General features: G+C 34.3%; 1 protein-coding gene across 4 annotated transcripts in view; it reads left to right on the plus strand.

Annotated features, from left to right (window-relative positions):
* The window catches only part of golga2 (golgin A2), a 35220-nt gene that overhangs the window by 6216 nt on the left and 16161 nt on the right, over window positions 1–12843 (plus strand). For 2 of the 4 annotated variants that reach the window (XM_039661533.2, XM_039661534.2), the window contains 11 exons: window positions 946–1080; window positions 1301–1350; window positions 2439–2502; window positions 3007–3066; window positions 5232–5312; window positions 6712–6750; window positions 6840–6902; window positions 7356–7449; window positions 9108–9214; window positions 9291–9349; window positions 10616–10757. In XM_039661533.2, the coding sequence (XP_039517467.1) occupies window positions 946–1080; window positions 1301–1350; window positions 2439–2502; window positions 3007–3066; window positions 5232–5312; window positions 6712–6750; window positions 6840–6902; window positions 7356–7449; window positions 9108–9214; window positions 9291–9349; window positions 10616–10757 (894 nt within the window). The remainder of the gene's footprint in view (window positions 1–945; window positions 1081–1300; window positions 1351–2438; window positions 2503–3006; window positions 3067–5231; window positions 5313–6711; window positions 6751–6839; window positions 6903–7355; window positions 7450–9107; window positions 9215–9290; window positions 9350–10615; window positions 10758–12843) is intronic. The other 2 variants (XM_039661535.2, XM_039661536.2) reach the window with 1 other exon arrangement.

A 12843-nucleotide genomic window follows, 5' to 3' on the forward strand; every position in this document is an offset into this window, starting at 1 on the left:
CAACGAGCGTGCCTGGTGAAGGTACCTACCTCTCTTTGAGTGACAGTTTATCTATCCAGTTGCAATAGAGAATGAAATGACGCTATTTTCTGATAGCCAATGAATTTCTGAAAAGACTGAAATGCAGCTTTTGTTGGTGGAATCATCCGATTACATTAGAATCCGTCGGCAAAGCGAGAGTGATTCTCTGCGCGCGTGTGCGTAAACACAACAATCATCACGTGACAGGCTGCGCCGCTAAACTGGATATCGCTCATATTTTTTTCTCCCCTCCGATCTCCGATCTAGCGTTCTGGGCCGGTATCGGCGCGATACCGATGCCGTGGATCGGATCGGGACATCCCTAATCATCACACACACACAAACACATACACACCCTCAGACTGTCACTTACACAAACACACACCCTCAGACTCTCTCACACACACACACACACATGCATCCCCCCTCTCCTCCCGTTGTCTTTCCTCCTTCCTCTTTGAGTTCGGTCATCTGTGTTCCTGCATGTTCTGCATGCTGTGACATCATCTCAGGAAAAGTAGATTTTGCATCATCTGCTGCAGTTTTTATAGTCCTCATTTTCAAGAACAATCATGATGTTCTTATTTTGAAGGATTCATCAGTGCACGCGGTTATAAAGACATAAATGTTCATAATAATCATCACATGCTGTTTCATGTTGACTTTAATGCATCTTTGACATGCCAAATTCACGTCCCATGATGCTCTGTCATAATCAGCAGCATTAGTGCCTGCAGGGGTTGAGTGTTTGTGAGTGCCTGGAAACATTCACTTTTATATGAATGTACCTGATAAATAAAGAATATGTGACTCGGCCAGTGTGTGTGTGTGTGTGTGTGTGTGTGTGTGTGTGTGTGTGTGTGTGTGTGTGTGTGTGTGTGCTACAGCTGAGTTTAACGTGTCTTTGTGGCTGTGTTGGGTCAGGATCGTGTGGATGTGGTGAACCGGGTCTCACAGGAGCTGAAGGAGGCCAGTGCTGATCCTGACCGAGACTCGCCCGTCTCTAACCCCGCTTCTGCTATTAACACTGAGTGTGTCGCTGATAACACTGCCCTGCAGGTGTGTGTGTGTGTGTTAATGTCAGTCACCTGAGCTGCGTTTCAAAACCATCACTGTGTGTTTGATGCAGTCGATGATGTCAGACCATTGTCCGTTTGTGTCTTAGCCGTTCAGATGTTTTTATTCTGATGTCATTTAATTTAATGTACTGCTTTGTCAGGTGTTCTCTTGTGTTGTCACTTCCTGTTTTGTGTTTTTCATTCGAATGCTTTCCCTGCAGAATTGCACAGCTGATGCAAATGGTGACGAACATCCTCTGGAAGATAAAAGGTGAATTTGCTCTTTATTTCTGAACAATATGGCCATTATACCACGAAAACGCAGCGCGTCACAATCACTGCCAATCAGAGAGTTTGATGTTTTATAGATAGAGATTTACACATTCATTTACTAAAGATGCATTTAAAAAAAAATTACTGTAAATAGTTTTAAGCCTTGAATCACACTTACAAGTTTTGATTCACGCGGTGTTATTTATTTTAGTGTCACTGACGTACTGTTATAATTTTTTAGTATTTTATTTTTTATAAATATGCCTATAGTTTTGACTGATTTTAAAGTTTTTTTGTTATTTTAGTTCAAGTTCAATTTTAATGATAAATGTTTTCTGGACAACTGGCTGAAGTAGTGTTTTTTTATATATTTTATTTATTTCAGTAGTAATAAGTAACACATTTTTTTAAATAGTTTTAGTTAAATATAATAACCCTGGATTCATAGTTTTGAAGGCAGTATTATTTTACTACCATTGAGAGTATTACATTTTTTTTATTTAAATTTTTTTTTTTTTATTTGAATATTTTTTTAATTAAATTTGCATAATACTTGTTGTATTATTACATAATGTTTAATTACATTGTTTACATACATTTGTTATATTTTGTTGTTATAATTAATAAAGTTAATTTTGGGTTTTTTTTGGGTTTTTTTTAAAGAAAAAATGTCTGAATAGTTTTATTAATTTTTATTTCAGTTTTAGTTATTATAACAAGTTAAACTATAAATCAAATTGAGAAATTTAACTAGCTGAAATAAAATACGTGTCTTCAGTTTTTATTTTTTTTTTGTAGTTTTTTTTTATGCTTTAGTTTAACTGTAATAACCCTGGGCTGAGGCAATGAGCTATTTATGCAATTAATTATACACACACACACACACACACAGAAATAGAAGTAGACTCCAACCAAAGACAAAACGTCAGATTTGCATGGAACATGAATCTTGCTGCTTTATTCTGTTAGTTCGTACACTGACAGAAATACCATTGATTTTTATATATTTTAATGCATGTTTAGTTCATAGTAACCCTAAATTGTGTAAGGTTGAACTCATGTGTGTGTGTGTGTGTGTGTTCGCAGGCCGCTGTCGTCCACAGAGAGCCTGAGACAGCTTTCCCAGCAGCTCAATGGACTTCTGTCAGACGTGAGTCTGTGTTTGGTTGGATTATGATGCTATGATGTTATTGGGCGATGCTATTTTTCCTGCCCATGCTCAGTTACATCAGCAGAAAAGTCATTTCTGAAGTATTTAAATTTTATTGAAACAAAGTGGGGTTTTTTTGCACCGATGAATAATTTGCAATGAGGCCAGTACAATTTTTTAAGATAGTAAATTATCTATTTTTAATATTTTGATTTATATTTTTATGCATAATATTTATATTTAGGATCTAAACTCCAATGGTTCCTCCTAAATGAACCAACAATATTTTTTTAATTTGCATGCATTGAGCGTGTTACAAAAATAAAAGAATCAACATATCATGATGAATGATAGAAGCTGTTTAAATTCTCATTTAGCACTTGTAAACACCCCAAATATCAACCATTTCAGGATGAATTAATCAAGTGTTTCAAGACGTCCGATTCATTTTTTTTTTGTGTAAATGCTAATTGTTTTTTTATTTCCATCTTGGGTGAAATGCAGTCTTCAACATACATCAATGGAGACAGCGATCCACCGGCAGTGAACGAGAAGGAACTGGAGGTATTCAAGTTCACTGTATTTATAAAGCACACATTTACAACGTGACCAAAGTGCTTTACTTCACTTGATTCAATTCACCAGGTTAATAATCTGAATAACAACACATAAAACACAAACAAAAGCACCAACGCTAGGAGCAACCTTACAAAAAGCTTCTGTAGGGTAGTTTAGTTTGGTCTAGAGGTTTATAATTAACACTCCATACGGTGACTAATCTCACTCGAGCAGGATAATCTTATTGAAGTTCTTACGATGAAAATAGCTTGAAGTCTGTAGGGGTTTACAGTATTGGCTGATTTGATATCAGTCACTTGATTAAAATTTTCACACTAATATCCCGGATTTATATTTGTATATATAAGGTTTTATATTTGTATGTATTTATTTTAGGGCTGTGCAAAAGTTAATTGCGATTAATCGCATCCAAAATAAAAGTCTGTGTTTACATAATATATTTGTGTGTGCTGTATATGATTATTTTGTATATAAAAATACTCACACATGCATGTATATATTTAAGAAAATATGTTATTAATATATAAAATATTTATATTTATATAATATAGATTATGTATTTATAAATATATACAGAATTTAAGTGCAAATAATTCTTAAATATATACATGCATGCATAGGTATTTATATATACAAAATAATCATATACGGCACACACAAATATATTATGTAAACACAGACTTTTATTTTGGATGCGATTAATCGCAATTAACTTTTGCACAGCCCTAATTTATTTATAATGTATTTAGAAATGCCCAACCAGGGACAGGAGTTGTAAATTAGCATTAGCTATAAACTCTATATGCTACGCATCAGTTACAGGCTTTGTATTGTGACTATGTTTGACTGTATGGTCCCTGTTAAATAAATAAATAAATAAAAATAAAAATTGATTCCTTCATGGTTTACAGACAAATTGTCTTCATGGTTCATCAAGAATAATTTTAAGTCCCCCTGTAGTCAATGATTGTATCCTTTAAAACTCTTCTTTGATCAACAAAATCACATATTTAAACGATTTTTTCCTTGGAAAAACATTTCTTCATGCCTATAAATATCTTGATTGTAACCCGACACCTTTGCGTCATTTAGTATGCACGGTGGTATGAATATGCAAATGAGCCCCGCCTCCACTCACTCACTCACTCACTGGTTGTCGATCTGATTGGTTACAAGGTGGTTTGTGACGTCAGAAACACCAGCGATTTCAAAGCGTGTTTTTAAGACTTTAAGGAGGAAATTCTGTCCACTTATGAACTTACACACTGTTTTAAAGCACATTAATCACACCACATAGACATATTAACAACATTAAAAGCTAGATTTTTAACTCATTTTTGCTAAAAATAAAGAATTAAAAAGATCTGAAACCGTTTTTCTCTCCGTTCTACACTGAAGACTTTAATTAGTGTAATTAGTTGTTTATATCTCAGAATGTGTGTGCAGTGCTGGCATTTAATCCGTTCGCTCACATGATCTCCTGCTACACACTGAACAAACATCCTGTTCCAGCTTCACAAACACCGGCTCGACAGAAAGAGGCTCCGCTTATTTGTTCCAGTCTTAATCAAAGGTTAAAAGAAATGCCCTTCTGCTCACAAAGGCTGCATATATTTCATCAACGAGACAGTAAAAATTTAAATAACATTGCAACCTAAATGTCTAATATAGTAAAATATGAAATATATTCTGAAAATATTAAATATATAATTATGAAAATATTATATATCTGAATATTCAGCATCATTACTCCAGTCTTCAGTGTCACATGATCCTTCAGAAATCACTCTAATATCATGATATTTCTCATTATTATCGATGTTAAAAAGAGTTCATATTTTTCTGGATGAATCGAAAGTTCAAAAGAACAGCATTTGTTTGAAATAGAAATCTTTTGCAATATTATTGTCACTTTTGATCATTTTAATGGATCCTTGATGACTAAAAGTATTCATTTCAATAGAGAGAACAAATTTCTTTCTACTTAAAGAGCTCAGTTTTGAGTAAAACGTTAAATGTTGTCCTTCTAGAATGTGAACGAAAGCCTGTTTATCCACATTCACCCAGTGTTCAGTTACACATAGAACTGATTCTTTGTGTTACACCGTGTCACTTCCTGTTCACCGTATCTCTCTCTCTCTCTCTCTCAGACTCGCAACCAGGAGCTGGCCGCTGCTCTGGACTCCAGCGCGCTAACAAACACACAGCTCACGTCTAAACTCGAGACACTGGTGAGAGTTTATGACGTCCTATTATACCGGAGACATTCACACGGGATGCATTCTTGGAGGACAATGAGACACAGTATCCACGCTTTTAATATGCAATTAAAAATATGAAATTCAAGAATGCATTCTTTGTGAACTTCTCACATCTTATTAAACGCACATAATTAGCGTTTATGCAGACACGAGTGTATGACCTAGTAAACTCGTCAGATGTCATGCTATATTGTGATTATACTTTGTTCATATTATAACGCAGTCTTGAGTGCCTTATTGCTTTAATTAAAAGGTTGCTGTTAATATATTCATCTGTATTTCTCATTTTTATTGTTTCACTCTTTCTATTTTTATTCTGTAATAGTTGGATTGGATTGTACATGTGAAGATTTTTACAAACAAGATAATGTTAGTTTATATTAATTAAAACATTATTAAATTCAAAAGTTATATTTGTTAATGTTTAATGGACCTGAGCTGACATGAACTAACAATTAACAGCTGTATTTATATTAACTAATGTAAACAAATAAATACTGTAAATATATTGCTCTTTATAAAAAAAATATTTATATGTATATATATATATATATATATATATATGAAGAGTTCAGATGCAAAAGCCTCTAAATGCCATTTGAAATTTTCTAATGATGATTTTGATCAAACTTGTATATTTAAGTTCAGTCATTTCACTTAAATAACAATTAATAGGTAATTATCATTGCCATTTAAGTGAAATCACTGAACTTAAATATACAAGCTTGATAAAAATGATCATTCTAGAAGAAACTTTCAAATGGCTTTTGCATCTGAACTCTTCATATATATATATATATATATATAATTTATAATATATAATTTAAAATATTTTATTATAATAAATTATAAAAAAATATTTTTTATAATTTATTATAATAATAAAATAATTATAAAAATATTATAATTATATAATTTAAAAATATATAATTAAATAATATTATTTATATATAATTTATTAATTTATGTATATACATGTATATGTATTTTTACAATGAGCAATATATTTTAAGTTTATTTATTTGTTTACATTAGTTCATGTAAATACAGCTGTTAATTGTTTGTTCATGGCAGCTCAGGTCCATTAAACATTATTAAATTCAAAAGTTATATTTGTTAATGTTTTAATTAATATGAACTAAGATTATCTTGTTTGTAAAAATGTTCATATACAGTATAGCATATATATATTCCCCCTCCCTCATGGCCTTCAGATTGATTGCAGAGCAGTTATCACATTTTAAAGGAATAAGATGCATTTTGAATTCATATTGTCTTTAATGAAGCGCTAACCTGTTAACATTTAGGAATGATGTTGTCGGTTTAATTATTTAGTTAAATGTTGACCATGTTTGTTCTGTGTCTTCAGACGAAGCAGTCTCAGGAGCTTTCTGATCAGCTACAGAAGGTAAGCGCGGCCAGCGGTGTTATTATATTGCTCATTCCTCATTTATTAGTGTGTGACTCCTCCTGATGTGCTTCATCGCTTCTCCTCAGGAGCGGAGAGAGTTTGAGCAGAAGTTCAGTAAGGAGCAGGGAGCGATGCGTGAACAGCTGCAGGTGAACCCATATTATACTGTACTATAGTCATGTCTGATTATGTGTGATCGCATCCCACATATATTTACATAATAAACATCACAAGTTAAGCGTCACCCCAAAACTCATCAGTAACTCAGCCTCAAGTTGTTCCAAACCTCTGAGTTTCTATCGTCTGTTGAACACAAAACAAGATATTAAAAAAATAAATTGGCTATAGCTATTGACTTCCATAGTTGAAAAAAAAAGTAAAAATGTTCGTTTTTTGTGTGAACTATCACTTTAATTCAGTTAAACGAAAACCTGCTGTTGGCAGGTACCGGTACTGCAGAATGACAGATCTTGTCACTTTAAATGATCAAAATGCAGGGACAAAAGATTCATTTTAATAGCGGCCAAAATGTTTTCAATGCATGAAAACCCCTCTTAATGTCAGTTTTGTGTGTGTGTTTAATGATGTTTGTCATCATTCAGGTTCACATTCAGACCATCGGCATCCTGGTGTCCGAGAAGTCAGAGCTACAGACGGCCCTGTCTTACACACAGCAGGCAGCACGACAGAAGTCAAGTGAGTGTGTGTCCGTGAATAACACACTGTCAGATTCATTCTCATAACTGCACACCCACTTAACCCTTGTGCAAAAAGGTTACACATAGGTAAAAAGAGGACAAAAATGTACGTGTCAAAAAACGCTTCGGAGCACAGACTTAAGTTTGGTGTCATTTTAAAGAAGACCCTTTGCAGATTATTGCTGAAGTAAAAAAAATAATAAGTAAATCCAAAAAAAAGTTATATAGGTATAAGTTTATGAAAATTATTTATAAAAAATATTTTACATAAAATATATATTTTATAAATCAGGTTGAACTCAAAACTGCAATAAAATCAAAGCCATAAATCTAAATAGGTTGTGTTCCAAATTTGAGGATGATATCTTAAAAAATGAGCTTTCGGAACAGTTTGTTTGGGCGTAGTAACATATTTTCCCCACTGGAGCTCACAGTGATTGGATTTGTTATTTGCAGTTTTTCTCTCTCAGTATTACAAACACACACACACATTTTTTTATAACACACTCTGACATCATACCAACAGACCCACACAAATATTGTTGCATAATTTATCCAGTTGGCTCTATAATATGCCGAAGCAGAAAACAGGAATAAAGCGATATTTGTTTTATAGGCCAAACTTAAAAAAAAAATGGCACCAAGTAAAAAATAAAATTTTGAAGCCTTGCCATCAGAATGAAAGCCTCTTAACAAAGATTGCATAATTTTATAGTTAACTGAACCGGGGATTAAAAATGGCAGTTTTAATGGGTTTCAATGGGGACATTTTTGTCCAAAAGGACAAAAGGACATTGTACCTAATGCAAAAAATATTTTTTTTAAGAAAATGACGGTGAAATAGTAAAATTCCCATAAAAATACACACCTGTGCCAATTTTTTTGCCGTTAGCTTTAACACAGGCAAAGTGATCAAAAAAACAAAACTGAAAAGGACAAAAATGTCATTAAGGATGCACAAGGGTTAAGTTTATTTTCAACCAACTTTTTTCAGCAACAATCCTTCACTTTTAAACGAGTGTGCTGTTATATTCTTCATTCATTGTTACGTATGCGTTTGCTTTAATGCTTTTTTAAAAGACCACGTCCAGGTCATCGTATCAAAACTGACTGAGTTTGCTCACACAGGGTGCAATGACTTGGCAAAAATATTTTTAAAAATTGTGTGTCCCCCTCCCCAATAATACTACACTACACTTGTGGTAAAAACGTTTTTGGCAAATATTAGATTCAATCTTTTTGTCTAGTTGATTATAAGTCTACAAGTTTGAAGAACTGAATAAGCTTGAACACTGAGAATCAGCGATTTTAGGCCTAGAAATGAAGAGTTCAGATGCACATGCCATTTGAAATTTTCTTCTTTAATGATGATTTTTATCAAACTTGTATATTTAAGTTCAGTAATTTCACTTAAATAACAATTAATAGGCAATTATCATTGCCATTTAAGTGAAATCACTGAACTTAAATATACAAGCTTGATAAAAATTATCATTCTAGAAGAAAATTTCAAATGGCACTTAGAGGCTTTTGCATCTGAACTCTTCAAATGTACTTTTTTTCTTTATAAAATATGTAATTTATTACTGTATTGACCTTGTGAGATCAACCTTTTTTCACTCTAACCTGTCCACATGTGTGTGTTTGTGTGTGCAGGCGAGGCAGAAGATCTGAGCTCGCGACTGCAGGCCAGTAAACACAGAGTGTCTGAGCTGGAGAGAACATTATCTACAGTCTCGACACAACAGAAGCAGTTCGAGAAGGTAGCAGATCCTCCATTCATCTTCATTATCTGCTGTGTTTTACCCGGTTAAGTGTAAAAAAACCTTGTTTCCACAGCATAATAAAGAGCTTGAAAAGGAGAGAGACAGTCTACGAGTGGAGGTCCTCAGGTTTAAGTAAGTCAGCAGATGTTATATGAATGAATGAGTGTGTGATTAGATCCAGCTTTATTGGCATTGTACAGACCACAGTACAAAACCAATGAGAAACAGAAGCATCTAACCAGAAGTGCAAAGAGCAATAGGGCTGGGTAATAAATATTGATTTCTTGGTATTAACCGATTCTCATTTTTACGAACCGATATTGATTGTTAAATCTCAAGAATCGATTAGTCATCCTGTTTCATTTGAATGAATGGATCATTATATCGCGGCTGCGCGCATCCAAAAAAAACGCAATAATCTTTGTCCTTTGTTACTATTGATATGAAACAAAGTCTCAATTTTCAAATTACGTCCATTTTCTTTAGAAATTCAAAAACATAAATAGCGTTTTATCGCTGTGGCGTGAGATCGCTCTGGAGAAGCAGCAGCGCTGATCTCTCTTCCGGCTTAATAATACCAGTCACAGCGCCAAATAAACATGAATGAGCATCTGAAAGTGTGTTAAAGATAGAGTACAACTTATCCAAATCCGGATCATGTCACATTGATTCGCTCAATCAATGTCATCGTCATATTTACCTCAGAAAACCCACATCAACTCGTTAGTCAGATAGAAAAAATAACTCTAGAGAGGAGCATTTTGCTAAATATATACACCATATTACATATGCATTATAATCTTAATGTTCTTCAATATTTAATGCATATTTGAATAAATCTGGCAAGTTTTTACGACAGTCGCCATTTAAATGTTTATATTTCATATAATCTTCTTATTATAAAATAAATAAAAGTGTAATTTAAGTGTTTGTAAAGCTACAAAACAGTTCATTATTACCTTCATATTAGGCTAATGAAGCCCAACTAGACTCCCGTAGTTTACAGCATTAGTTCAGAGATTTGATTCCCTTGAGAAAAATGGCCATTTATTGTAACTGATATCCAAAATAATCAAGATTGAATCGAAATCGAATCGAATTGCAAGCTTATGAATCGAAATCGAATCGAATTGTGAAATTTGTCTCAATACCCAGCCCTAAAGAGCAATAAGAATAAATATGTTTGCATAAGTGCATTTAAGATCCAGACCCATCAGTGCAAATGATCAGAAAATGTTATGAAATTAGAAAATAGAAATGGTAGATTACTGCCACAGTAAAAAAAGAATCAGGCTGGTTTTTTAGTATGCACATATAACAGGAGAAGTAACTGATATCATGTAAACCTGGTTCTGAAAATGAGATGTTATATGAATATATGTTGTGTGTGCCTGTCAGTAATTTGAGCGAGGAGTCCCGGCAGCAGAGCTCAGAGCTTTCTGAGCAGCTCAAGCTGAGAGTAAATGAGAACAATGCCTTGAAACATGAGGTTGATGAGCTTCGCAAGCGGCTGGAGATGGCCGACGACATGCTGCAACAGGTGAGGAAACTTCGGGACAGATTTACTAAACAGGGCATGAGTGTAACGATACCTTCATGTCATGATTCGATGCATCTTACGATACAATATTATTGCGATACTCCAAGACATATGGTAAAAGGTTAACAAAAAATGTACTGTTGATTAAAATGCTACATTTGATATTACATTGTGGGTTTAAATGAATAGGTTTGGACTCGGTGCTGAAACCCAAGGACAATGGTGACACCAGAATATAAATATTAATGATTCTGAAGCTGAAAATACCGAATTATTTTAAATATATCTAGTCAGTGACAGAGTGCAAGCATATTTATCTAAAATAATGTCAGACACTTTTTACTGGTAACCCAAGACATTTGGCATTTTCAGGACCCACAAATATTCCCCCATTGCATTATTATACATTATAATCAACATTATATATAGCAGTTTAATGTAGTACTGACACTAAAACGTTTTTCTCACACAGTAATTTATATTTTGGGGGGACTATCCACAATACATATTGTTGCATTTTTGTATTGCGATATATTGTGGCACGATATATTGGTACACCCCTAGACTAATCCCATAACAGTAAAAAATTCTGCAGATACTTGTTATAAAATAAACATTTTGATTCTTCTTATCGATTCTTGTGTGCACATTTTAATGACCAGCATTAGACAATAAAGAGCCTATGTGTGGCGTACAACACAGAAGCACCGTGAACTCACTCGAGGCCCAGAGAGACGTCTGTTATTAACCCCTTAACGCCCACTGTCGCAAATATGCAACAAACCATTTGTCTCAGTCAACCAGCCGAGATAACGTCTGCATTCCCCCAATGCCGGTTTGTGCATATTCACTACGGACCTATGGACCTTCGACAAGCACTTGTTTCAAAGTGACGGACTTATTTCCTGTTTAGGCACGAGGATTTCTCCGGTCAGGAACATTTGCAACATACCAAATTGACCATTATGCCCGTTGTTGCAGATTTGCAACATACCAAATTGACCCCAAATTGACCATTATGCCCGCTGTTACAGATTTGCAACATACCAAATTGACCATTATGCCCGTTGTAGCAGATTTGCAACATACCAAATTGACCCCAAATTGACCATTATGCCCGTTGTTGCAGATTTGCAACATACCAAATTGACCCCAAATTGACCATTATGCCCGTTGTTGCAGATTTGCAGCATACCAAATTGACCCCAAATTGACCATTATGCCCGCTGTTACAGATTTGCAACATACCAAATTGACCATTATGCCCGCTGTTACAGATTTGCAACACACCAAATTGACCCCAAATTGACCATTATGCCCGTTGTTGCAGATTTGCAACATACCAAATTGACCCCAAATTGACCATTATGCCCGCTGTTACAGATTTGCAACATACCAAATTGACCATTATGCCCGTTGTTACAGATTTGCAACATACCAAAATGACCATTATGCCCGCTGTTACAGATTTGCAACATACCAAATTGACCCCAAATTGACCATTATGCCCGCTGTTACAGATTTGCAACATACCAAATTGACCATTATGCCCGCTGTTACAGATTTGCAACATACCAAATTGACCCCAAATTGACCATTATGCCCGCTGTTACAGATTTGCAACATACCAAATTGACCCCAAATTGACCATTATGCCCGCTGTTACAGATTTGCAACATACCAAATTGACCATTATGCCCGTTGTTGCAGATTTGCAACATACCAAAATTTCTATTTATTTGTTGTGCAAAAGTGAAATTGATAATCTCAACATTATTTACCATCTACTTAAAGGCAAAAACAAACATAAAACATTTTTTTATATACAGCTATATAAATTCAGACGTTAAGGGGTTAATTTTAATAGAAGAACAAAAGTCAAAGAGAAAACCCCTTGCTGATCTCGATTGAGTAAATTTTTGTAAGGCTTTTCCTACATTTTATTTATCAAGACTATTGCTGCGTCCCAATTCGCCTACCTATACTACGCCCTAAAAGTATGTACAAATGCATATGCAAAAAGATTTTCATCGCTAATTTTCCACTGCGTGTCCCTGGTAGATCCTGACAGTTTTTTTGACAGTTT

This window comes from Pimephales promelas, chromosome 4 (assembly GCF_988280905.1).
Source record: "Pimephales promelas chromosome 4, fPimPro1.hap1.1, whole genome shotgun sequence".
Taxonomy (NCBI): Eukaryota; Metazoa; Chordata; class Actinopteri; order Cypriniformes; family Leuciscidae; genus Pimephales; species Pimephales promelas.